The sequence below is a fragment of the Alexandromys fortis genome, unplaced genomic scaffold, assembly GCF_014885135.2.
Source record: "Alexandromys fortis isolate MF-2015 unplaced genomic scaffold, M_Fortis_MF-2015_v1.1 scaffold_155, whole genome shotgun sequence".
In the NCBI taxonomy this organism is placed as follows: domain Eukaryota; kingdom Metazoa; phylum Chordata; class Mammalia; order Rodentia; family Cricetidae; genus Alexandromys; species Alexandromys fortis.
Genome location: NW_026068052.1, coordinates 220,727 through 248,587, shown reverse-complemented (window position 1 = coordinate 248,587; position 27,861 = coordinate 220,727). Strand labels below are relative to the sequence as shown.

Here is a 27,861-nt window from a genome sequence, read left to right as displayed (position 1 = left end):
CCACTGAGCCATCTCTCCAGCCCCTTTTTTTTTTGGTTTTTCGAGACAGTCTTTTGCTGTAGTTTTAGAGCCTGTCCTGGGATTAGCTCTTATAGACCAGGCTGGTCTCGAACTCACAGAGATCCGCCTGCCTCTGCCTCCAAAGAGTGCTGGGATTAAAGGCATGCACCACCATCACCCGGCAAGTTCTATAATTTTCATTAACTTCTCAACTTGGAAGTTCTTGGGTAAAATCTTTATTTTTTTAATATTTATTTATTATGGATACAATATTCTGTCTGTGTATATGCCTGAAGGCCAGAAGAGGGCGCCAGACCTCATTACAGATGGTTGTGAGCCACCATGTGGTTGGTTGCTGGGAATTGAACTCAGGACCTTTGGAAGAGCAGGCAATGCTCTTAACCACTGAGCCATCTCTCCAGCCCCCTGGTAAAATCTTTATTTAGTAGGTGATTTGCATAATAGGGTATATCATCATGTAACTAAACTTTATTCTAAGGATTCTGTTTTGAAATGGGTACAGTTCCAAAGTAGAAGTTGGAGAAGAGACAGATTTTTTTTTCTTATCAGGTAATTTGCATAAGTAGAGCATCACTTTTTTCTGTGCTAGTGATTGATCCCAGGGTCTTGCACATGCCAGGCAGGTACTCCACCACTGAACTACATTCTCAATGCTTGGTTTTTTGAGACAGGGTCTTATTATGTATCCCAGACTGACCTCAAACTTGGAATTCTCCTTTCTGTCTCCCAAGTGCTAGGATTGCAGGTATCTGACACTAAGTCTGGCAAAGCACCTCTTGTGATATCTCATGAATCATTTAAGATTTGGATTGGGAACTTTGACCAGTGACTGATTTATTTTTTCTACTTGTACAGAAATTAAAGAAACTTGAGGAAAGCAATAGCATTGATCTTCTGGCAGATGAAAACTTCCTAATGGTGACACAACTGCATTGGGAAGATGATATCATCTGGGATGGGGAAGATGTCAAACACAAAGGAACAAAACCTCAGCGTGCAAGTTTGGCAGGCTGGCTTCCTTCCAGTATGACTAGAAATGCTATGGCCTACAATGTTCAGCAAGGTGCGCTTCTATGCCAGCAGTGTCTAGCACACAGTTCTTCATCTCAGTCATTTTAACTAATCCTAGTTATGATCTTATAGGCTGTTGAGGGATAGTGAAATGCTTTAAATCTAATCCCTGATTGTTTTTTTTCTCATTTTTGTTTATAAAGACACTTTATCATTTTATAATTTTTCTCAACCTTGAAAACTGTCAAAAAGAAATTCTGATATTATAGAGATTATCATTATTAACTTTTTGATGTGTTTTCTTTTGTTTGCTGCATGTATCTGGTTGAGTTTAATTAGTTAATGTTGAGACAAGGTCTTGCTCTGTCCCAGAAGTTAATCTGGAACTCACTATTTTCCTAATTGAAACTTCCTAAGTACTACTATTATAAGTGTTTGTTGCCATGCCTGATTTGAGTTCAATGTCATACGTACTGTTTTCGTTCCTCTTTTTGGTTTTTGTTTTGTTTTTTGAGAAAGGGTTTCTCTGTAGCTTTGGAGCCTGTCCTGGAATTCGCTCTGTAGACCAGGCTGGCCTCGAACTCAGAGAGATCTACCGGACTCTTGTCTTCTAAGTACTGTGGTGGTGGCGTTCTCACTGGAGAATATCTTATATTTCAGGCTGGCCTCAGGTTTTTTTGTGTTATTTTTGAGACAGGGTTTCTCTGTAGCTTTGGAACCTGTCTTGAAACTAGCTCTTGTAGACCAGGCTGGCCTTGAACTCACAGAGATCCATGTGCCTCTGCCTCCCAAGTGCTGGGATTAAAGGCACCGCCACCACCAGAATTTCATGCTATGGCCCTGGCTGGCCTAGCCTACTACTTGTCATGTGTGTAGTCCAGGCTTGCCTTGAACTTGAATTAATCCTTTTGCCTTAGCACCTTGAGTACTGTGATTAGAAGTTAATGCCAGGAAGCATTTAAAATGGAAAGAAAAAAGATGCAAAACAGCATATTTAAGTATTCCATTTGTAAAAATGAAAAACAACTATATAAACAAAAATCTTACTAAAAGAAAATATACTAAAGATTTTGCAGTGGTTATTTCTAGTTTTTTTTTATTTCTCTTTAAGCCATTCTGTATTGTCCACATTTTCTTAGTTACCTTGGATTCATTTCACAATTCAGGCCATGCCACCATAGATTTTTTTTTCTTAAAGTCTTATTATAGCTCATGCTGGCCTAGAACTCAGTATTCTCAGACCCTACCTCTTGAGTGCTAGATTATACATATGTACCACCACACCCAACTCAAAAATGTCTTAAATTTTTTTGGCTTTTTCAAGACAGGGTTTCTCTGTGTAGCATTTGCTATCTTGGCACTGGCAACTAGCTCTGAAGACCAGGCTGGACTTGAACTTAGAAATCCATCTGCCTCTGCCCCATAAATGCTGGGATTAAAGGCATGATCCACCACTACCTGGCAAAAAATGCCTTAATTTTAAAAATCTTATGAAAAGATTTTTCTCTTCAATTCTAGGTAACTATGTTATTAGTTGCATAGTTTTTCTTTTGAAGTTTTGGTTTTTTGGGACAAAGTCTTACTGTGTAGCCCTGGCTGGCCTCCATTTATCCCTGCCTCCCAAGTGCTGAGATTAAAAGAGAGTACCACCATACCCAACTCAGTTACATAATATTTTTGATGCGAGATCTCGGTGTGTAGCCAATCAGGCCTCAAGCTCACTATCTTTCTCTCATCTTCCCAAACTTATAATATTCTTATTTTATACATAATGTTCCTAGAAGTCCATTTTTCTTACTTACCAATAATTGCTTTGTTAACATAGTTAAATACCAATATTTATATATACCTATATGCTAAAATATATATATATAGTTTATTGATAAGGGGTTTCACTATGTAGCTGTGGCTTTCCTGGAATTCACTCTGTAGACCAGACTGACCCAGAACTTTTTTTTTAAATATTTATTTATTATGTATACAATATTCTGTCTGTGTGTATGCCTGCAGGACAGAAGAGGGCACCAGACCCCATTACAGATGGTTGTGAGCCACCATATGGTTGCTGGGAATTGGACTCAGGACCTTTGGAAGAGCAGACAATGCTCTTAACCTCTGAGCCATCTCTCCAGCCCCCCTGACCCAGAACTTATAGAAATCTGCCTGCCTCTGCCTCTAGAGTGCTGGGATTAAAGATGTGTGCTGCCACCTCCAAGCTCATTATAATGTTTTATTTAATTTGTTTATTTTTTATATGCATTTACTGCAGTTATGTCTGTGTGGGGGTATCAGATCTCCTGGAATTGGAGGTACAGTGGTAAGCTACCATGTGGGGCTGGGAATTAAACCTGGCTCCTCTTTCAGAGGAGCCACTGCTCTTGACCATTGAGTCATCTCCAGCCCTTCACCATAATTATTTAGTTAGTCCCTTAGTAAGTAGGCTGCTTAAGTTTTAACTATTATGAACAATATTGCAGTGAACATTTTGTCAGCAGTAGGTTCTGTCAAAGTGAGATATACATGATATCTAATAGGTTCCTTTTGAATAGCTGTATGAGTACCTACACTAATATTTGTTCTTTTTCTGTTTGCTAGAATCGTGACTAAAAGGAATATTAATGTTTTGTTTGTTACTGTTTTCTCCTCTTGTTTTGGCCAGGTTTTGCAGCCACACTAGATGATGATAAACCTTGGTATTCCATTTTCCCCATTGATAATGAAGATCTGGTATATGGACGTTGGGAGGACAATATCATTTGGGATGCCCAAGCCATGCCCCGGATTTTGGAGCCTCCTGTTTTGACACTTGATCCCAATGATGAGAACTTGATTTTGGGTATGTTGATGACAGAAGCCAGTGTTGTTTATCTTTGACATCTTGCTATTAATGTCAAAGGGCAAAAGGATACCAAAAAGGTTAGAGAGGCCAAAAACTAGAAACTTTTTTTTATTAATTAAATGTATTCATATATTTTATCATGACTACAGTTTCCCCTCCTTTTCCTCCCTTTCCCTCCCCTCCAAACTAAAATCTTTTAGGTAATGACTTTTTTAAAAAAGTTATAGGGGTCTGGAGATGGCTCAGAGATTAAGAGTATTGACTGCTCTTCCAGAGGTCCCAAGTTCAATTCCCAGAAACCACATGTTGGCTCACAACCATCTATAATGATATCTGATGCCCTCTTTTGATATGCAGGCAAGCATGCAGACAGAACACTGGGTACATACATAATAAATTAATCTTTTTAAATTAATAAAGTTGTAGCTACCAGTTTCTAGTGTTTGAATGTTTAGAAACAAACTCATAGGAATGTTGAAAATTTTATCTTTAAGATCAGATATGTTAACTGGGCTTGGTGGTACATGCTGTTAATCCCAGCTTGGGAGGCAGAGGCAGGCAGATCTATGAGTTTGAGGCCAGCCTGGTCTACAAAGTGAGTTTCAAAGGAGCTAGGGCGTTCGAGGCCAGCCTGGTCTACAAGATCTAGTTCCAGGACAGGCACCAAAAGCTACAGAGAAAGCCTGTCTCGAAAAACAAAACAAAACAAAAAAGAAAAAAAAAAAAAACAAAGGAGCTAGGGCTACACAGAGAAACCCTGTCTCGAAGAAAAAAAATCATGCATGGAGTTGAGTGAATTACAATAACCTGGAAATAGAGTGAGAGATCCACTTAGAAACTCAAAATATCCATGGGAAAGAGGAATTTTTGTTGAACCTGGTGGCATGTGCTCCAACTACTTGGGAGGCCAAGGAAAGAAGACTGTAAATTCAAGGATTTTATAGGCAACAGAATATGTTCCGGAGCAGCTTTGTCAACTTAGTGAGATCCTATTTAAAAATAATGCAAAAGGAGGTCTGGAGGGCTGGAGGTGTAGTTCAGTGGTAGTCTTTGCCTAACTTGTCTTAAACCTTAGTTTCAATCCTTAGTACTGCATAGAGCGGTGGGGAAGAGGTGGGAGGGTTGTAAAAAAGAAGGAGAAAGGGAAGAGGAGGAAAGAAAGAAAATGAGCATTTAGGGATAGCAATTCCAAAGTTTTTTGGTTACATTCTCAGAGATCCCCGATGAGAAGGAAGAAGCTACTTCTAATTCTCCTTCCAAGGAGAATAAGAAAGAATCATCTCTGAAGAAGAGTCGAATTCTCTTAGGAAAAACAGGAGTCATCAAGGAAGAACCACAGCAGGTTTGTGGAAAAAAAAAGAACTTGGTATTTAGAAGAACAAAGAAAGATAATAGGAAAGAATTGTTTGACTGAAGCTTATTTGATCTATTATTAGAACATGTCTCAGCCAGAAGTGAAAGATCCATGGAATCTCTCCAATGATGAATATTACTATCCCAAACAACAGGGTCTTCGAGGTACTTTCGGAGGGAATATTATCCAGGTACAAATAGCTGCTTTGTTTTGATGGAGAATGTGGATAAATCTTGCCTAGGAAGGAGTTAGTGTTTATCTCTAACTCTTCTGTTTCCTGTTTAGCATTCAATTCCAGCAGTAGAATTACGGCAACCCTTCTTTCCCACCCATATGGGACCCATCAAACTCCGGCAGTTCCATCGACCACCTCTAAAAAAGTACTCCTTTGGGGCACTATCGCAGCCAGGTCCACACTCAGTCCAGCCCTTGCTGAAGCACATCAAAAAGAAGGCAAAGGTATATTGAATCTTGATTAGAAAAAAATGTTCTGTAAGATAATTGGAGTACAGATTGGGAGACTACTGGATATTGGATTATATTAGAGAATTGTTTATTTTCTCAGGTGTGATACAATTTTATTTTGGTTATTCAGGAAGATATCTTTATTCTTAGAAAATAAATATGAATATACTTAAGGCTAAAATATTGCAGCTTTCAAAATTGGTTTACTAAAATCTGTAGAAAATTTGCAGATAAATAGTGAAAATGTTTAAGTAGTGAGATTAAGAATGTTCAGAGTACTATTCTTTCAATTTTAGTGATGTTTGAAAGTTTTCACAATAAAATAGAAAAAATGACATGGTAAGGAATGTTTGTTATTGTCTCAGATTGGATGATATCAATGTGTATAGTTTATCTTCTTGTTGCGAATAGGCTATATTGTCTTTATTCTGGACAGATGAGAGAGCAGGAGAGGCAAGCCTCTGGTGGTGGAGAGATGTTTTTTATGCGCACCCCTCAGGACCTCACAGGCAAAGATGGAGACCTTATTCTTGCAGAATACAGTGAGGAAAATGGACCGTTAATGATGCAAGTTGGCATGGCAACCAAGATAAAAAACTACTATAAACGGGTGAGTCTGTGCTCAAAGAAGTGTGTATGTGTGTGTTAAAAAATTTATTTACGGGCTGGAAAGATGGCTCAGTGGTTAAGAGCATTGCCTGCTCTTCCAAAGGTCCTGAGTTCAATTCCCAGCAACCACATGGTGGTTCACAACCATCTGTAAAGAGGTCTGGCGCCCTCTTCTGGCCTTCAGGCATACACACAGAATATTGTATACATAATAAATAAATAATTATTTTAAAAAAATTTATTTACATTTATGTGTATGAGTGTTTTACTGCATATATGTATGTGCACCATATGTGTATCTAGTGGCTGAGGGTGCCAGAAAAGCATGTCGGAATCTTTGGAATTGGAAATTTGGATGGTTACCATGAGTGCTAAGAACCAAACTTGGGTCCTCTGTAAGAGCAACAAGTGCTTTTTTTGGTTTTTCAAGACAAGGTTTCTCTGTGTAGCTTTGGAACCTGTCCTAGAACTCACAGTGTAGACCAGGCTGGCCTGGAACTCACAGAGATCTGCCTTCCTCTGCCTCCTGGTGCCACCACCGCCTGGGTTAAACAGCAAGTGCTCTTAACCATGAAGCCATTTCTCCAGTCCCTGAAATGTTTGTTATCAATACAACTATAATTTGGTATGTAGTGGTAATCTGTGAAAATCTATTATGTCATATACATTTCTTGGGAAAAAAGGAGTGGTGTCTCTTGCTAATGGCAAATGCTATGCTTATGGAAGATTACATGTGCATTTATTGGTATTATTCTGTGAGTCTGACTTAGTTTGCTATGTTTCTCCTAGAAACCTGGAAAAGATCCTGGTGCCCCAGATTGCAAATATGGAGAAACTGTTTATTGCCATACATCTCCTTTCCTGGGTTCTCTTCATCCTGGACAATTACTGCAGGTGAAGAATTATTTCCCGTCTTATATTCTCTTCTAAGGAAATTGACAGATGAGGAGCAAGTTTGTCCAGAAAGAGACAATTTTGGTTGATTGAGGTACTGTTTGTGTATAGGTATAAGGTAGAATAATCAACTGGGTTTGGTGGGTGTGGTGGTGCACACCATTATTCTCAGCTCTTGGGAAGCAGAATTTGAGACCAGCCTGGTCTACATACTGAGTTTCAGGTCAGCCAGGGCTATGTAGTAAGACCCTATCTCAAAAAAGGCAAAATCTGGAAAAAGATGGTTCAGCATCTAAGAACACTGGCTACTCTTCCACAGGACTTAGTTTGATTCTCTGACATCTACATGGCAGCTCAAACATCTGTAACTCTACTTCCTGGGGATCTGAACCCTCTTTTAACCTCCTTGTGCACTTCATGCATCTGGTGCACAGACATAGATGAGGGCAAAACACGTACATTTTTTATAAATAAAGATTAAATAATTAAACATAAAAGATTAGTATAATACACTGGACATGGAGGGCAGGAAGATCAGGAGTTCAAAGACATCCTTGACTATGTTGTAAGTTTGAGTCTAATAAACCAGCAAAACAAAAAGATTAGTATAATTTAAAATTTGAGACAAACTTTTTAAAAAATAATTCTTTTTTAGATTTTTTTTAGGTTGAACATAGAACAGTGAGCATTTTTTATTGTTTGATTTATGCTTTTGTTTTATGAATTTTGTGTGTGTGTGTATTTTTTGAGCTAGGATCTTAATCTATAGCAGAGACTGACCTGAAACTTACTGTATAGCCTAGACTGGTCTCAAACTTTGGGGCAATCCTTAGCCTTATGAGTGCTGAGATTGCAAATATGAACTAATATAACACAGCTTTTTGAAAATACACACTGGCCATTAGTGGTGGTGGTGATGCACACATTTAATTCCAACAGAAGGGTGATGGATCTCTGTGAGTTTGTGGTCAGCCTGGTCTACACAGTGAGTTCTAGGACAGCCAGAGATACATAGTGATACCTGGTCTCAAAAAAAAAATGAAATAGGGCTGGAGAGAAAGAAGGCTCGGCAGTTAAGAACACTGATGCTCTTCCGTAGGACCTGGGTTCAATTCCTAACACCCACATGGAAGCTTACAACTGTTTGAAAATACAGTTCCACGGGATCTGACACCTTCACACCAATGCACATAAAATAAAGTTAAATAAATCATTTTAAAATTTTTTAAATTTTGAAATAAAGAAAAAATATAAAAATACCCCCTGGTAGCTGGGTGTGGGTGGTGCCAGCTTGCAATCCCTGTACTAGGAAAGCACAAGCCAGAGGCTCACAAGTTTAAGGCTAGCCTGGACTATAAAGTAAACCGAAAACACTGGGAAGTATATCTAGAATTAATGTAGGTTATGAGTATTTTAAATTTTTGTATAAAATTAGTATATTTGAGGGACTAGAAATATAAGCTTAGTGGTAGAGCATTTACCTAATATGTTCAAGGCCCTAACTTTGTGTCTAGTTTGCAAAATAGTGGTGCATTTTGATGATAATTAATTGTGGCCATCGTGAATACTGAACCGTACTTGAATGTTACAGTCTCGCCAGAAGGAAGTGCTATGTTTTGTTTTTGTGTGTGTGTGTGTGTGTATGTTTTCTTCTGAAGGTTTTAGTGAGTTCCCTCTGGCAGTAGCTTTTAGATTCTTTTCTTTTCTTTTTTTTTTTTTCAAGACAGGTTTTCTCTGTAGCTTTGGAGCCTGTCCTGGAACTAGCTCTTGTAGACCAGGCTGGCCTCAACTCTCAGAGATCTGCCTGCCTCTGCCTCCTGAGTGTTGGGATTAAAGGCGTATGCTGCCACCACCGCCCAGCTGGCAGTAGCTTTTAAAAAGAATTATGAAGGTCCACAAATGGTTTGGGATCCATCTCCAGAACTGCCTACCTTTTTTTTCTCTCATTTCATTTCTCAAGCTGATTTTTTTCCTTTTTTCTCTCTTTCTTTTTTAGATAGGGACTTAATCTGTAGTCTAGAAGTGACTTGGAATTTGGTATATAGACAAGTTTGGCCTTGAATTGTAGCACCCCTCCTGGTTCTGTCTTCTTAAGTGCTAGGATTGCAGGTGTGTGACACAGCGTCCATAGCAATCTTAAGCATTCCTTTATTATTGTATCTTTATTTATTCCACTGTCACTCTTGCTAACTTTTCTACACCTGCAAAGTTTTTTAAAAGAATAGTTTCCTTCTAGGTTTGTGGGGCAGGTAGTGCTAGAGGTAGTGCCAGGGCCTTGTGTATGCAAGTCTGAGTCCAGTCTGGTACACTGAGCCACATCCTTAGCTCTCTTCACCAGATTCTGATTATTGTTGGCTTTCTTATTCTTGTGACTTCCTTTGAGGTTTCTTGGTGGTGGTTTTCAGCCATTCTATCTTCTTCCATCTTTTGTGACTACTTTTATAGTTTCTTTTTTATACTGTGTGTGTGTGTTAGGGAGGTTGAAGGGCAATTGCAGGAGTCAGGTTTAAGTTTGATGGCTAACATTCTTACCTGCCAAGACATCTCAATGGCTCTAGGTTTTGGTTTTTTTTTTTTCTTTGATATAGGATTCATATGTAGTACAAACTGGCCTTGGTCTCCTGTTCCACCACTTCCCAAGTGTTGGAATTGTAGTTGTGTACCACCATGCCCAACTTTTTGTAGAGCATGTTTTTGTGCCTGTGTGTGTGTGTGTGTGTGAGAGAGAGAGAGAGAGAGAGAGAGAGAGAGAGAGAGAGAGAGAGAGAGAGAGATCACATTTACATGAGTGTGTGGATAAATGTACATGCAGAGGTCAGAGTAGGATATTTCACTTTTGTGGTCCTAGTAGTCTTTGAGGGACTCTCAAACTTCCATCTAAAACTTCATAAGCCATATTTCCATCAACTGCACTGTTCTCAGCATTATCTTAGAAGTTTTCATAGAACAGATGATTAAACTCTGAGCACTCAATGGCTTTTTCATTCCAACATTCCAGACTCCTTTTAAGATCCTCCAAAACACAGTCAGATATATCACAGCAATATTGATGATCCTGGTACCAATTTTTCTGTCTGAGGATTTCTATTGCTGTGATAAAGCACCATGACACACCAGAATTTACATGCAATTTGTCTTTTACTTCATAACACATATGTGTCCACCTATTTACATATACACTACATTAAAAATGTAACTAAATTTTTAAAAAATTATTTACTATCTTCTGTAATTCTTACTATAGTTAACACTTAGAACTTAATTACTCAGCCAGGCAGTAGTGGCACAAGCCTTTAATTCCAGCACTCGGGAAGTAGAGGCAGCCAGATCTCTGTGAGTTCAAGGCCTGCCTGGTCTACAAAGCAAGTTCTAGGACAGCTAGGACTGTTGCACAGAGAAACTTTGTCTCAATTAAAAAAAAGATTTAATTTCTCAAATGGGTGGTGGTGGTGGCACACGTCTTTAATCCTAGCACACAGGACACAGAGGCAGGAGGATCTCTGAGTTCAAGACCAGCTTGGTCTACAGAGTGAGTTCCAGGACAACCAGGGCCGTTACACAGAGAAACCCTGTGTCTCTACTCCTCCCCCACAAAAGAATTTAATTTCTCCATCAATGTGATGAAAGTCTTCCTTTTTTATTAATAGGATTTTTGTTTCTTTGATTTTTTTTTTTCAAGATAGGGTTTTACTGTATAGCCCTGGCTGTCTTGTAACTCATTCTAGACCAGGCTGGTCTGGAACTCAGAGATCCTCTTGAGTGCTAGGAATAAAAGCATGGTTCCCACCACCGTCTGACATTATCGTTATCAGGATTTAAAAAAAAAAAATTATTTTTATTTTTTCTGTGCAGTGTCGTTGGTTGTATCTGTGTAAGAGTGTCAGATCCCCTGGAACTAGAGTTTGTGAGCTACCATGTTGGTGCTGGGAATTGAACTCGGGTCCCCTGGAAGAGCAGCAAGTGCTGTTAACCACTGAGCCATCTCCAGCCCCCATTATTAGGATATTTATTTATTTATTTATTGGTTTTTCGAGACAGGGTTTCTCCGTAGTTTTTGGTGCCCGTCCTGGAACTAGCTCTTGTAGACCAGGCTGGCTTTGAACTCACAGAGATCTGCCTGTCTCTGCCTCCCGAGTGCTGGGATTAAAGGCCACCACCGCCCGGCTTTATTAGGATATTTAAACAATTTATTTTTATTATTTGTGTGTTTGCACATGTGAGTTCACCTGTGGAGGCAAAAGAGGGTGTGTCTGATGACTTGTATATAAAGTTATATGTATATCTTAGCTGTCAGATGTGGGTGCTAAAATTAGAACTTCAGGCTGGGCAGTGGTGGCATACGCCTTTAATCCCAGCACTCGGGAGGCAGAGACAGGCAGATGGATCTCTGGTAGTTCGAGGCCAGCCTGGTCTACAAGAGCTAGTTCCAGGACAGGCTCCAAAGCTACAGAGAAACCAGGTCTCGAAAAAAAAAGAAAAAAAGAAAAAAATTAGAACTTCAGACCTCATAATAGAACAGCAAGTACCTTTAACTGCTTAGCCATCTCACCAGCTCTCTTTTTTGTTTTTTTGGTGGTAGGGAATACTTTACTGATTCAAAGCTTATAATAGTTGATCTCTATCTGGCTTCTACTTCCACCTCAAATATTTTTGTCCAACTACTCTTGTGTTTTTGTTTATTTTGCCCTCTTCGAATACTTTGCTCCATCATTTTTGTTTTATTTTTAAATAATTAACTAACATATTCAAAAATATTCTGAAGCCAGGCCTGATGGTAGAATACTTATAATCCTAGTACTCAACAATCTAAGTGATATAGGAGAACTGCCTTGTTTTTGAGACATCCCTGGTCTTCTATAAGACCTCGCCCCCCTAAATTGTTTTGTCCTCACCTCTTGTGTATGAGACTGTAGGGTAGAAGTGTATACTATATTAATTTATAAAGCTCTTCATAACAGTCCTATGAAGTATAGGTATTTTAGGTATCCTACATTTTGTAGCTGAGGAAACTTAAGCTTAGAAACTTTGACTTGTGTGTCTTCATACAGTGACTGGAAAAGGCTGTTTCTTCTGTATATAAACCATATACTTTCATTTCTTTTTTTTTTTTTTTTGAGTCAAGTCTCTCTCATAGCCTGTGTTGCCTTCAAACTTGCTAAGTGGCCAAGGATGGCCTTGAACTCCTGATCCTCTTGCCTCTACTTTCCAAGTACTAGGATTGTAGGTATGTGTTATAACACTTTTTCCTCCAATGTGTGTGTGATTATATGCAAGTGTGGAAGTCAGAGACAGAGGTCAATATTGGTTCTTTCTGTATTACTCACTGCCTTATTTTTTGAGATAGCATCTCTCATAGATCCTGGAATTCATAGTTTTACCTAGACTGGTTGGCTAGCAGGCTCCTAGGATCTTGTCTCTACTATTTTCACCCTGTCACCACTAGGATTATAGGCCTATAACTCTGTGTTCTGATTTTTATGTGAGTACTGGGGAGCCAAACTCGGGTTCTCATGCTTCTACAACAAGCACTTTGCCTGCTGAACCATCTTTCAGCCCCACTTTTTTTTCTTTTTGTGGGGAGGAGTTTCTCATGCAACCAAACTAGCTTCAAATTCACTATATAATCAAGGCTGACCTTAAATTCTTAATCTTCCTACTTTTTCTAATTAAGGCTGGCATTAAAGGAATATGGTACTATGCCTTGCTCTGACTCAATTCGTTTTGAATGTCAATCTCATGCCATTGCTCAGGCTGGCCTTGAACTTGTCCTGATCCTCCTGCTTCAGCCTCCTGAATGCTGTAATTACAAGCATTCACTGCCATTCCTGGCTCTATTTTTAAAGTTTTTCTTTCTTTTTAGTCTGTTAAGTTCTAAAGGACAGTGGGTAGAAAAAATAATCTCAGCCAGGTGGCAAAGGCTTTTAAATCCCAGCACTCAGGAGGCAGATACAGGCAAATCTTTGAGTTGAGGACCAGTCTGGTCTACAGAGAGAGTTCCAAGACAACTAAGGCTACACAGAGAAGCCCTGTCTCAAAAAACCAAAATAATAATAATCTTGTTTGATATTCCATATCATTTGCTTATTTTATTGTATAGACTTTAGATCTAATGAATATAAATAGTAAGTTTTAGTTTTTTCAGTAGTTGGCTGAATTTCTAGGGTTTCTTTGTAAATAACTTTTGTGGTTTATTTTCATTAGGCATTTGAGAACAATCTTTTTCGTGCTCCAATTTATCTTCATAAGATGCCAGAGAGTGACTTCTTGATCATTCGAACAAGGCAGGGTTACTATATTCGAGAATTAGTGGACATTTTTGTGGTGGGCCAGCAGTGTCCCTTGTTTGAAGTGCCTGGTCCTAACTCCAAAAGGGCCAATACACACATCCGAGACTTTCTGCAGGTAAGGTGGGAGTTGGGTTAAGATGCATGTGGTAATAGAAAGATAAAAACATATCTGGGCTTAGTTGGGGAAGGGAACCTGGTGAGGACTTTTATCTTTCTTTATGGAATAAGAATGTATTTGACTTACTGGACAGGTTTTTATTTACCGGCTCTTTTGGAAGAGTAAAGATAGGCCACGGCGGATCAGGATGGAAGATATAAAGAAAGCCTTTCCTTCACATTCAGAAAGCAGCATCCGGAAGAGGCTAAAGCTCTGTGCCGACTTCAAACGTACAGGTCATCAGTTGTGACTACTTGTCTTCTCTGTGATACTCTCATAATCCCAAAGAAATATGACTTTCAGTTAAATCATAGGTAATAGAATAGAAATTAGTGGCTGTCAAAAGAAGGTACAAATCTTGTAACTAGAGGGAGGTTTTGATTGCTTTTTTGCTAATTTGATGGCAGTTGTTGGTTACTAGGAGTGTTCATGTGAGTATGTCTTACATACATACTTGTGTCTCATATGAGATGTAGGAAACTGGCAGGGGGGTTTTATTGACTAGTCATGTCTAGACATTACTTGGTTCCGTGTCAATTTGCTCTGCTGTTACTTTAGAATTCAGAACAGTTTTTCTGTATCTTTTCCAGGAATGGATTCAAACTGGTGGGTGTTGAAGTCTGATTTTCGTTTACCAACGGAAGAGGAGATCAGAGCTATGGTATCACCAGAACAGTGCTGCGCTTATTATAGCATGATAGCTGCAGAGCAGAGACTAAAGGTGAGCCTCTTCTTGTTAGGCACTGCTTGTGTCTACATTTCTTTTCAGAGAGATAGAAGTGAATACTCTAGAGATGATAGTTACTAGATTATTACCAGTTATTCAGCAATTTAAACCAGTTATTCAGGTACTTTCTGTGTGTATGGATTCTAGGGAAAGCTAATGTCAATGTAAGTCTCAGTGAGGGAGTTAAGTCCTATTGTCCTTCTTTAAAAATGATAGATCACTAATTTGGGTGGTGACTCTTCTGTAAAACAAATAGGAAAGGGTCTTTTTGGATTCCCAGATAGGCAGAGATGATAGCAGGAAGTATGGTTTAGAGATGTATAGTATATAAGACTGTCTTAGTAAAGGTTTCTTTTTAAATTTTTTTATATGCATTGGTGTTTTGACTGCATTTATATCTGTGTGAGGGTGTTAGATCCCTTGGAGCGGAGCTGGAGTTACAGACAGCTGTGAACTGCCATGTGGGTGCTGGAAATTGAACCAGGATCCTCTGGAAGAACAGAAAGGTCTTTTAACCATTGAGCCATCTTTACAGCCCTATTAGTTAGGGTTTCTATTGCTTTAAAGAGACAGCATGACAACAGCAACTCTTTTTTTTTTTTTTTTTAAGTTTTTCAAGACAGGGTTTCTCTGGTTTTGGAGCCTGTCCTGGCACTAGCTCTTGTAGACCGGGCTGGCCTAGAACTCACAGAGATCCTCCTGCCTCTGCCTCCTGAGTGCTGGAATTAAAGGCGTGTGCTACCACTGCCCGGCAACAACAGCAACTCTTATGAAGGAAAACTGGTTTATAGTTCAGAGGTTTAATCCATTGTCATTCTGGCAGGAAGCATGGCAGGATGCAGGTAGACATGGTGCTGAAGAGGTAGCCAAAAGTTCTACATACAGGCTGTAGGAAGAAAGAGTGACACTGGGGCTGGCTTAACCATTTGAAACCTCAAAGCTCACCTCCAGTGACAAACTTCTTCCAAAAAGGCCACATCTCTCAATAATGCCACTTCCTGTGAAACCTTTATTGCCCACTTTCATTTAAAATACTACAAAGGCTAAAACAGAAAAAAGTCCAACTGAGAAGGTCTATAGTTAGAATCTCTCTTTAGTTTGCTTTATAAATGGGCCCTAGCTATTCACACATCCACATGAGTTCCTTGAAAAGTTTTTGTGTGAGGGCTAGAGAGATACCTGAATGCTTATGAGCACTGGCTGCTCTTCCAGAGGACCTGGGTTCAATTACCAGTACCCACATGGCAGTTCACAACTGTCACTCCAGTTCCAGGGGATCTGACACCCTCACACAGACATACAGGCAAAACATCAATGCACATAAAATAAAATTGAATTATTTTTTTAAAAAATAATTCTAGAAAAAAGCATTTTGTGTGAACACAGGACCTTTGCACATGCTAGGCAAGCATTCTGCCAATGAACTATATCCCTAGGGCAGCAAATTCCTTGGAATTTGGCATATCTTCTAGTAGCTCAAGAATACACAACAGTAATACATGCATTTAAAACTACATAATCCATTTTCTATGCTGATATGGTCAGATATTTTGTATTTGATATTCAGTAAAACTATTTTCAGAAAAAATAAACCTGTGTTTTTTTCAGTTGACTTTATTTATACATAGAATTGTCCTCTTTCAGGATGCTGGCTATGGAGAAAAGTCGTTTTTTGCTCCTGAAGAAGAAAATGAAGAAGATTTCCAGATGAAGATTGATGATGAAGTAGGTTTTACAAACTTTTTTTGTGACAGAATCTTGCTCTGTAACCCAGTCTGGCCTGGAAACTCTAAATATTCCTACCTTTCTCTCAACTATTGAGAGTACACACACATACCACCATGCCCAGCAACACTTGTATTTTTTATCTTTAATTGTATGTATGTGTTGTATGTATGTCTGTGTGTATGTGCATGTGCACATAAGTAAGTGAGGGTAGGTGGGTGCCTGTGGAGGACCAGAGGCATTGAATCTATCTGTAGGTGGAATTACAGGTGCTTGTTTGTAAGCTACCTGACATGGCCATTGGGACCTGAACCCAGGTCCTCTGAAAGAGCAGTAAGTCATTTCTCTCTTTTTTCTCTCTGTGTTGTCCTGGCTATCCTGGAACTCACTATATAAACCAGGTTGGCCTTGAACTCACAGAAATCCAGCTGCCTCTGAGTGCTGAGATTAAAGGTGTACGCCACCAATGCCTGGCCAGCTTCTCTTTTTTTAATAATAATAAAACTCCTTCCAGCTCTGTAGTTTTTCTTAAAAATTTTGAAGATTTATTTATTTGTGAATGTGTGTGTGCTTGTTTACAGAGTCTAGAAGAGGGGAATCACATTCCTTAGAGCTGGGGTTATAAGCATTTGTGGCTAGGGCTTGTTATGTGAATGCTTGGATCCAACTTCCAGTCCTTAAGATTGTATGGCAAATGCTTTTAATCACTTAGCCTTCTTTATGGCCTATAACACTCATTTTTTAAAATCAGTGCTTCTCATTATCTCTTTTAAAAAGAAGGTTTTGGCTAGTGAGATGGTACACATCTGTAATCCATCACTTTGGTAACAGGAGGATCAGATGTTCAAGATTATGCTCTGATACTTAGCGAGTTCCAAACCAACCTGGACTAGAGACCCTACTGTAAAAAAATCAGAATAAGAAAGCCATTCAAAAAATTGGACAACAAAATGAGTTGTCCTTCTAACCATGATCATTATGAATGTGGGTACCACCCTACCTACTGAAATCCCAGGGATAATGAACTGAAGAACACCACTGATAAATATATTCCTTGTCCTGATTGTACTCTGAATCTCTAAACATTGTGATTTAAGTATCATAGAAGAGAGCTGAACATTGGATTGCCGCCATATTTAACTTAATATTTGGATAATTTAAGAAACCACGAGGGGCTGGAGAGAGGGCTCAGAGGTTAAGAGCATTGCCTCTCCCTAAAGGTCCTGAGTTCATTTCCCAGCAACCACATGGTGCCTCACAACCATCTGTAATGGCCTCTTCTGGCCTGCAGGCATACACACAGACAGAATATTGTATACCTAAGAGAGAGAGAGGGAGAGAAACCATGAAAATGTTCAGAGAAATTTATTCTACCCTTTTAGGTAGTGGTTAGATGTGGAACAATGTTTCCTATAACCCTGAGAATCCTTTTTTTTTTTTTTTTTTTTTCTCCGAGACAGGGTTTCTCTGTGGTTTTGGAGCCTGTACTGGAACAGCTCTTGTAGACCAGGCCGGTCTCGAACTCACAGAGATCCACCTGCCTCTGCCTCCCGAGTGCTGGGATTAAAGGCGTGTGCCACCACCGCCCGGCTGAGAATCCTTTTCTTTATCTTAGGTTCGTACTGCTCCTTGGAATACTACGAGAGCTTTCATTGCTGCCATGAAGGGTAAATGTCTCCTGGAGGTGACTGGAGTAGCAGATCCCACAGGCTGTGGTGAAGGATTCTCCTATGTGAAGATTCCAAACAAACCAACTCAGCAGAAGGTGAGAGTCTTTAGATTTCTAGAAATCAAAAGAGGAAGGAATGAGGTTTACAGTAGATATAAATAGAGTAGAGGACATGGAAATGGTTCATTTGCCAGAATGGCAAAGATGCTTACTGTTAGGAAATCAGCTCAGATTCTCATTTGTTTTTGTTTGAGACAGGATGATAAGGAGCCTCAGCCAGTGAAAAAGACAGTCACAGGAACAGATGCAGACCTTCGTCGCCTGTCTCTGAAAAATGCCAAACAACTTCTTCGTAAATTTGGTGTGCCTGAGGAAGAGGTGGGTATAGAAGAAGAAAACTCTGAGTAAGAGGCTTTGTATACAGATAGAAAGGTAGGAAGGTATAAAGAACTAACGGGGTTTTTAATATAATATAGATCATGATAGGTCCTAAATACTTTACCTAAACTTTTCTAAACTTCTTTTAGTTTTTTTTCTTATCTGTGTTTCTAATAATGGCCCTAGTTTGTCCTTTTACATTGCTAAATGAGTTATATATGCATATATATAGTTCTGTGTTTCTCTCATAGATTAAAAAGTTGTCCCGCTGGGAAGTTATTGATGTGGTCCGTACAATGTCAACAGAACAGGCTCGCTCTGGAGAGGGGCCTATGAGTAAATTTGCCCGTGGATCAAGGTTTTCTGTAGCTGAGCATCAAGAGCGTTACAAAGAGGAATGTCAGCGTATCTTTGACCTACAGAACAAGTATGTTCAGTACTGTGGAAAGTTTAAGCTGGAAAGGAGTAGTATCCTGGACATGTTTTGTTTTGAACTAATGGCCTTGTACATGCAAGACACATACTTTATCACTAAACTCTCCAGCTCCCAGATACTATTTTTCAATTTTGGGATGAAGTCTTATTATGTAGCCCTGCTATCTGGAACTTGCTATGTAGGATAGGCAGGCCTTGACCTTTTGATGATCCCCCTCTATCTGTTTTAGGAAACAGATTCTGGGCCACAGGTATCCTTTACCATGCTCTACGAGGTATCATTGTATAATGAAGATGATATCACCTGAAAAAAATTTAACTAGGTGGTTGGATATTTGAAATACCAGCCACTATCTATAATAATACTGCCAGAGTATCTGTTCCTGTTTTTTTAAGACAAGGTTTCACTATGTAATTCTAGCTGACCTGGAACTCACTATGGAGACCCAGTTGGCCTGAACCTACATTTTTGCCTCCTGAGTGCTGGGATTAAAGGGATGTACCACCACACACAACTTTTTTAAAGCTATTTTTTGAGACAGGATCTTGCCATGTAGCCCATGTTGGTTTCAAGCCTTTGGCAGTTCTCTAGTCTTTGCCTCCTAGGTGCTGGGATTATAAGCATGTGCCATCATGCCTATTGAACCTGCTGTTTTCAAAGTAATTTAGCAAAAGCTTTGGATGTCATTAAATGCTAAGCTTGATCTCGGTTCAGTGGCAGTTCTTGTAGCCTACTTTGCTTAGGCCTGGAAGTTTTAAGTGTGATAATGGTTTTATTTTTTTCCCTCTAATGACTTAGTTATGAAATAATAGCAATGTGATAGGAAAAGATCCATGAATCTAAATGTTGTAGTGTACTGGAGAGCTCTGAGCAGGACTTGAAAGGCTGAGGCAAGAAGAATAAACAATTCAACGCATATCTGGAGTGGGGGGTGGAGAGAGCAAACAGTCTCTTTTAAGAAAATTTTTAAAAACTGGCCTGTGTGGTGGTACATGCCTTTAATCCCAGCACTCAGGGAAGCAGAGGTAGGTGGATCTCTGTGAGTTCAAGGCCAGCCTGGTCTATAAGAGCTAGTTCCAGGACAGCTAGGACTGTTACACAGAGATGCCCTATCTTGAAAAGCCAATAGATGGATGGGTGGATAGATGGATGGATGGATAGATAGATAGATGAAATCCTGCCCCAAAGCTGCAGAGAAACGCTGTTTTGAAAAACAAACAAAAAAATCCTGTGTGTGCTACCTTCTTAGCTTTATTTCCCCAGTTATTCTGAAAGAATTACTGCAATTTTGCAAATCTGAATTGTCTAGGAAGATGTAGTTTTTCTATTATGGGTTTCATGGCTTTATGGATTCTGAGTATATCTTTTTAAGGTTGATTTCTCAGTTTTCTATTTCTCCAATCCTACTTCTTTCTACACTTAACATTTCTCCTGCTCTTTAACTTTTTTCTTCTCTTGCTAGGGTTTTGTCATCAACTGAAGTCTTATCAACTGACACAGACAGCAGCTCAGCTGAAGACAGTGACTTTGAAGAAATGGGAAAGAACATTGAGAACATGCTGCAAAACAAGAAAACGAGCTCTCAGCTGTCTCGTGAACGGGAGGAGCAGGAGCGGAAGGAACTACAACGGATGCTACTGGGTGAGGGGGTTTCTCAGACAAGTAAAGAAAGGGATCAAAAATGGAGCTTGAGTCCAAGCCGGAGACAAAGTAAAAAATGAGTATAGAGAAACCTGTAGATGAGGTAGAGAGATTTTTTCAAACTGGACTCCAGTCTGTGAGGAAAAAAATTTGAAGAGATGCTGCCAGCCGACTGCTTCCTTTTTCTGAGTCCAGGTACCTGGCCATGCCAGGGCTACCAGTGCTATCAGCTTTCTGGGAACTCATCCTCCAGAGTAACAGTTTTTAAAAGATATAGGAAGTATCTGGCTTGGTGTGGTGGCGCATACCTGTAATCCCAACACTTGGAGAGTGAGGCAGAGGCTTTTGATTTGAAGGCCTACCTGGGCTACATAGTGAGACCCTGTCTTCAAAAGAAACCATGCATGCATACATATGCAAGTAAGTAAATAAATAAATAAAATGGAGAGTTTCTAGATGAATTTGCCAGGTTGTCTTTGAAGTTTCTGAATTTATATTTAAAATCCTATGTAGATAGGCAATTTTCTGAGAAGATTCATGGCTTTCAGAAGATTCTTAAAGGAAGCTTAGATCCAAAAAGTGCTAAAAATCATCAAATAATTGCAGACTGAAGATAATGGATAACAAGGTCCCCATGATTCCTCTGGTAACAGATATCAAGCAGGCAGTGGATATTGTTACTGAGAGGATGAAGTCTGAGGATGGAGATTAACGTGACCATTTTCATTCATACTAGTCTTACCTTTGTTTGCCCATCTCTGTAAAGTTTTGTATAATTTTGTTTTTCTGGCTCTTTGTAAAGATATATGGCTTTTTGTGTTTGTTTTGTTGTTTGTTTGCTTGCTTGCTTGCTTGTTTTTGAGACTATGTCTCTGTAGCTCTAGCTGTCCTAGAACTTGCTCTGTAGACCAGGCTGGCCTTGAATTCACAGAGATTTGTCTACATCTGCCTCCTGTGTACTGGGATTAAAGGCATAACGCCAAAAGCCAAATCATCTTGAATCATCTCTCCATACCTACTGAGTTTAGTCTACATTTTTTTTTTTTTTGAGACAGGGTTTCTCTATAGCTTTGGAGCCTGTCCTGGAACTAGCTCTTGTAGACCAGGCTGGCCTCGAACTCACAAAGATCCGCCTGCCTCTGCCTCCCGAGTGCTGGGATTAAAGGTGTGCGTCACCTGTCTACATTTTTACAAGATCCCCAGATGTTTCCTATTCATATTAAAATTTGAGAAGCATGCGCTGGGCTTATTTATTCCTCCTGAGTCCTTGCTTAGATGTTTTCATCAACTGTTTGCTGCTAAGAATTTTCTGTCACTCTGCTGTTCAGAGGAATAAAAGTATAACTATTGCTTCTTGGTCTTCAATAGCAAACATAATATTTTGAGGTATTTCTAGAATGTTTGTATTTATAAAAATGGAAATTGGCAGTGGTTAAAAGATGTCAGGAATGGGCAAATCAGGATGTTCTTGTAGCTATTAACAACTCTCTGCTTTTAATAGAACTAGGGTTTTGTGGTATGTTGAATGTCTCCAACTCCAAAAAAGTAGCAATTTGGATTTTAGAGGGAATGTTTGGAAATTGGTCTCTATCTTGCAGCAGCAGGCTCAGCAGCCACAGGAAATAATCACAGAGATGATGACACAGCTTCGGTGACTAGCCTTAACTCTTCTGCCACTGGCCGCTGTCTCAAGATTTATAGAACATTTCGAGATGAAGAGGGGAAGGAGTATGTTCGTTGTGAGACAGTCCGAAAACCAGCTGTTATTGATGCTTATGTGCGCATACGTACCACAAAAGATGAGGAATTCATGTGAGTTTGATGTGCCACTTTTGAGTGTGGCAGGAAAAATAATGGAAACAACGTATATGTATGAGTTGTAGTGATAGGAATATATATTGTTATCCCTGGAAATCTGCTGTTGTTTAGAACCTTCTTGCCTTTAGATCTTTGGATTTAAACAGAGCTAAATCACTGGGAAAATAACTAGTTTGCTATGTTTGGAGTATGGTGATTTGCTTTTGCAAAAATCAGTCCTGTAGCCGGGCGGTGGTGGTGCACACCTTTAATCCCAGCACTCGGGAGGCAGAGGCAGGAGGATCTTTGTGAGTTCGAGGCCAGCCTGGTCTATAAGAGTTAGTGCCAGGACAGGCTTCAAAGCTACAGAGAAACCCTGTCTCAAAAAACAAAAAAAAAATCATTCCTGTAAAACTAGTACTTGGGAGGATTCAGCAGAAGGAACGTGGGTTCTAGACAGTCTGGGCTGTAAAACATTGTCTCAAAAAATCAAAAGCAAAATCTTAATGATCATTTTGGACTTGGACTGAGAGATGTTATTTTATACATGTGGAAGACTATCAAGGAACATGAAGATGGCAGGCAGTTTATTTCATTTCTGCCTGGACAAATTACTTATATTTTGAGATGGTAGCTTTCAGGGTAATCATTTTGATTTAGGTTGCTTATGGTCGGTCCTGTTGTATTTTTTTCTCGTTATTCAGTCGAAAATTTGCCCTTTTTGATGAGCAACATAGAGAAGAGATGCGAAAAGAACGGCGGAGGATTCAAGAGCAACTGAGAAGACTTAAACGAAACCAGGAAAAGGAGAAGCTAAAGGGCCCTCCTGAGAAAAAGCCCAAAAAAATGAAGGAGCGCCCTGACCTAAAAGTAAGTATACAGGGCTGGAGAGATGGCTCAGAGGTTAAGAGCACTGGCTGCTCTTCCAGAGGTCCTGAGTTCAATTCCCAGCAACCACATGGTGGCTCACAGCCATCTATAATGAGATCTGGTGCCCTCTTCTGGCCTGCTGGCATATATGGAAGGAATGTTGTATACATAATAAATAGATCTTAAAAAAAATTTTTTTAAAAAAGTAAGTATACAATAGCCAGGTGTTGTCGGACACAATGTAATTCTAGTACTTGATAGGCTGACTCAAGATTGTGAGCTTGAAACACATAGAGACCCTGCCTTGAAAAGAAAAAGAAAAAATGTTTAATGATATGATCACCACTAACAAAGCAAAGGAAGGTAGCATAACTTTTCCCTCAGTTTTTGTCATCTTTAGTTATTGGAAATGGAAGCAATATTGTAGAACACTAGGTCAACACCTGCAGTTGCAGTACCAGGGAAGCTGAAGCAGGAGGATCAAGAACAAATCTACTTAGTGAATTCAGGCTCCCCTGGGCTACATGAGGCCCTCAGAAAGAAAACTCACTCACATTTTCTCTCTCTCTCTCTCTTTATCTCTCTCTATATATCTCACTTTTTTTTCTAGGACTTGGGTAGGTTTGGTACATTTTATTTATATTCATTTACCTTTGTTATTGGGCATCAAACCCAGGACCTGATAGGTTTACTGCTGAGCTACTTCCCTAACCTTATAATGCTTTTTTAAAATGGTAGCTTTTTAAAGGAGGAGTTGGACAGGTGGCTCAGTGGTTAAGAGTGCTTACTGTATCAGAGGCCTGGGGTTTAGATCTTAACACTTTATATTGGATGATTCAAAAGCCCTTATAGCTCCAGCTTCAAGGGATCTAACACCTCCCTTCTGGTAGGTGCTTGTACACACAGTTGCACATATACCTGTATACACACCGATACACATACCCAAAGGTCTTTTCTTTTTCATTAAAGCATTTATATATTTATCTATTTATTCCCTATCTTTTGTTGTCTAGTAATTCACTTCATAAATATTTATTTGATATCTACTACATATTAGACAAGGTATATATGAAAGAAGAAACTTTCGAAAGATTGGATTTTCTTTTCTGACCATTGCTGGAAGAATAGAAGGGCACAAGTGTTCCTAGGAGACAAACATCTGTGCTATAATCTCCAAGCAGCAGTCTGCCTCTCTGGAAAGAAGCTGTGATAGCTGTGCTCTTATAGACAGGGGTTTGAAGGCAGGAGTTTCTCCTGAGAGAACAGCTTTCTAGTGGAACAGCTTCAATGGAAAGCTGCTCAAACTGGCATCCAGCACATTCTACCAACAGATCACGTGATCTTATATCCAGACCTTTTGCTTTCAGTCATGTATTCACTTATTAATTAATCTGGTAGAACCCGGTGTTCTGTAATACCTTCCCCTCGAAGATACAGAGATGACGATTTGGGCTGCATGAAGTGTTCTGGAAAGATACACACAAGTTATAGTCCAAAGTTACCATTCCATCCAAGTCTAGCTGGGGCAGTCGGTGGATTTACTGGGCTTACTTCTGGGAGCATGGATGAAGGGTTAGGGACAAGACTGTGGGTGTGTAAAACAGCCACATCACTAAATTATCCCTCAGCATAGATGGTGACCTCCTCCTAGTGGCATAGCGGGAGTCGTACTTCAGTCAATGTTCCACCCCTTACATCCATCAGCACCCCATGAGGCCACATGCAAGGGAGCATGTTTAGTTACTTTTCTGTTGCCATGCAAAGACACCATAATCAAGACAGTTTATAAGAGAAAGTGCCTAACTGACCCTACAGTTGCAGAGGATTAGAGTCCATGGTAGCGAGCAAGGGTGTGGTGGGAGGAACAGCTGAGAGCTCACATCTTGATCCGCAAGCAGAAGGCAGTGGGGCTGGCACAGGTCTTTGGAGAGCTCAAGACCCACGACTAGTGTACACCTCCTCCAACACGGCTGCACTTCCTAATCCTCCCCAGATTCTACCAAGTGCAGACCAAGTATTCAAGCACATGAGTGTATGGGGAACGTTCTCATACAACCACCGCATTCCAGCCCCTGCCACTCATAGGCTAGGAGCTGCATCATAGTGCAAAATACATGGACTTCAACTTTGAAAGTCCCCATAGCTTTTCAGCCTCACCACTCTTTAAAAGTCCAGGGTTGCTTCTGAGACGCGAAACAATCTCTTCATTGTAATTGCTCACAGTTGCACAGATACCTATACACACCGATACACATAATGCAAAAAGTCTTAAAAAGAAATTAGAAAAAGACTAGCCAGGCAGTTGTGACACACGCTTTTAATCCCAGCACTCAGGAGGCAGAGGCAGGTGGATCTCTGAGTTTGAGACCAACCTGGTCTACAAGTTCCAGGACAAGCTCCAAAGCTACAGAGAACCCTGTCCAGGTTGTTTTGCATCGCTTAGGTTAAAGATTCCATGTACTACTATGTAATGTACACCATAAGATAAGGTAACTGCTTCAATGGAAGCAACTGTGAACTTGGATACAGCATATCTGGGTTTGGTTTTGCTACTTAATAGCTCTGTGACCTTAACCTTTCCAAACCAGTTTTCTATAAAATGTTGTCTACCATTGTTTCTTCCCAGTTCCATATACATTCCTTTCTACTTTTGACATGGTTCAACCTGTTTACCTCTAACATGTTGTGGGTTTTTTGTTTTTATTTTTTTCTGTTGCAGCTGAAATGTGGAGCATGTGGTGCCATCGGGCACATGAGGACAAACAAATTCTGCCCCCTTTATTATCAAACAAATGCTCCACCTTCTAATCCTGTTGCCATGACAGAGGAACAGGAGGAAGAGCTAGAAAAGACAGTCATTCATAATGATAATGAAGAACTTATCAAGGTTGAAGGGACCAAGATCGTTTTGGGGAAACAGCTAATTGAGAGGTAAGGGATAGCAGGCAAGGGAGTGCTATAGCAGAGATCGGTTGAAGGTTGATGATGATGGTTGGCAGAGGTAAATGTGATGTGATTGTTCTCTGAAGTGGAACTAAGTGTTGCAGAAATTTTGGATTATAATTAGTAATTTTTGCCAGTAATCAAAACTGCAGTGATCATTAGGGCTTACTGCCTTCCTTTTTACATGCTGTGCTTTGAGTCTTAAGTATTTTGTGGAGGGCCAAGGGAGTTAATTTTTATACAGAGTCTCTACATAGCCCTAGCCGTTCTGGAACTAACTCTATAGACCAAGCTGGCCTCAATTTCTGAGATTCGTCTGTCTCTGCCTCCTAAATGCTGGGATTAAAGGCATGCACTGCCAAGTCTGGCTAAATCTTAGTATTTACATAAATACCCTTACTACAGTAGTGTTTTTCTTCTGTTTTGTTTTGCTTGTTTTGTTGGTGTGTGTGTGTGTGTGTGTGTGTGTGTGTGTGTGTGTGTGGTACTGATAGGCACAGTGGGCAAGTGTTCTGTCTCTGAGCCATATGTCCTCAAACCTTTGCACAAATTTTTGAAAGTTTTGTTAAATTACCCAGGTTGGCCTCAAGCTTACAATTTTTCTTTCTCAGCCTCCCATGTAGCTAAGATTACAGGTTTGGAGTGCCACACCTGGCATGTGGGTAGTTAATATAAAATGAGAGACTATAAAGAGAAGACTGTGCTTATGCCCAATCTTGCCGTTAGAGAATTTAATAGATAAAAATGGAGATGTTAAAATTTTTTCCATTTTTAAGCCGGACGGTGGTGGTGCACGCCTTTAATCCCAGCATTTGGGAGGCAGAGGCAGGTGGAGCTCAGTGAGTTTGAGGCCAAACTAGTCTATAGAGTGACTGCAGAGTTCCAGGACAGCCAGGACTGTTACACAGAGTAACCCTGTCTCAGAAAAAAAATTCCCATTTTAAAAATTATAAACTAATCCAGGTGGTGGTGGTGCACAACTTTAATCCCAGCACTTTGAGGCAGAGAAATAGGTGAATCTCTAAGTTCCAGGCCAGACTGGCTCTACAAAGTGAGTTCCAGGATAGCCAGGGCTACACAGAAAAACCCTGTCTCAAAAAAAAAAAAAAAAAACAGCTAAACAAGTTATAAACCTATTGAATAGTTGAAAGTTCACAATTAAAGTATTCTAAACATACCTGTTCACCTTTTGCCACACTTACCTAATCTTTCTTTGTATACCTCAAATGTTTGTAATCTGAACCATTGAGAAATAAATTTCAGGTATCATGACAGTTCACTGCAAACACACATCTTCTAAGAATTGGGTTGTAAGACATGGTACTATTATCATAACTAAGAAATAGCACTAATTTAGTAATTTGCAATGCTTAGGAATTTTTACTCAAATTACCCAAGTCATCTCATTATCCTTTGGCTCATTTTCTAATTGTGGATACAATCCCAGTTTAGACATAAGTGTATTTTGAGTCTGTCGAAATCTAAAACTGTCTTACTTATTTTTGTACTTTTTATGACATTAATTTTTTTAGCAGCATAAAGAATAATTGTTTCACAAAATACCCCACTTTTTAGATTTTATTTTAAGTAGAACAAAGATTTATTTTAAAAAATGAAAATGCTCAAGATTATGAGGGACTCCAAGGGAGGAATAACCTACTTTGTTTTCTACTGATTAGACTCACATTAATTTATTTTTTTTGTTTTTTGTTTTGTTTTTTTTGAGACAGGGTTTCTCTGTAGCTTTGGTGCCTGATGGAGGAAGGTCATTGGTTAATTAATAAAGAAACTGCTTGGCCTTGATAGGTTAGAACATAGGTGGGTGGAGTAAACAGAACAGAATGCTGGGAGGAAGAGGAAGTGAGCTCAGATGCCATGCTCCCCTCTCCCAGGCAGATAAGATGAAGCTCCAACCCAGGATGGATGTAGGCTAGAATCTTCCCAGTAAGCGCATCTTGGTGCTACACACATTAATAGAAATGGGCCAGGCAGTGTTTAAATGAATACAGTTTGTGTGTTGTTATTTCGGGGTATAAGC

General features: G+C 39.6%; 1 protein-coding gene across 4 annotated transcripts in view; it reads left to right on the top strand.

Moving 5' to 3' along the window:
* Positions 1–27,861, top strand: part of Taf1 (TATA-box binding protein associated factor 1) — an 82,177-nt gene that overhangs the window by 12,810 nt on the left and 41,506 nt on the right. For 3 of the 4 annotated variants that reach the window (XM_050119652.1, XM_050119650.1, XM_050119653.1), the window contains 18 exons: positions 877–1,084; positions 3,692–3,868; positions 5,086–5,213; positions 5,308–5,415; positions 5,511–5,684; positions 6,127–6,300; positions 7,089–7,193; positions 13,395–13,595; positions 13,732–13,873; positions 14,228–14,358; positions 16,009–16,089; positions 17,705–17,854; positions 18,017–18,136; positions 18,388–18,563; positions 20,035–20,213; positions 21,812–22,025; positions 22,715–22,880; positions 25,600–25,811. In XM_050119652.1, coding sequence (XP_049975609.1) covers positions 877–1,084; positions 3,692–3,868; positions 5,086–5,213; positions 5,308–5,415; positions 5,511–5,684; positions 6,127–6,300; positions 7,089–7,193; positions 13,395–13,595; positions 13,732–13,873; positions 14,228–14,358; positions 16,009–16,089; positions 17,705–17,854; positions 18,017–18,136; positions 18,388–18,563; positions 20,035–20,213; positions 21,812–22,025; positions 22,715–22,880; positions 25,600–25,811 — 2,846 coding nt within the window. The remainder of the gene's footprint in view (positions 1–876; positions 1,085–3,691; positions 3,869–5,085; positions 5,214–5,307; positions 5,416–5,510; positions 5,685–6,126; positions 6,301–7,088; positions 7,194–13,394; positions 13,596–13,731; positions 13,874–14,227; positions 14,359–16,008; positions 16,090–17,704; positions 17,855–18,016; positions 18,137–18,387; positions 18,564–20,034; positions 20,214–21,811; positions 22,026–22,714; positions 22,881–25,599; positions 25,812–27,861) is intronic. The other variant, XM_050119651.1, reaches the window with a different exon arrangement.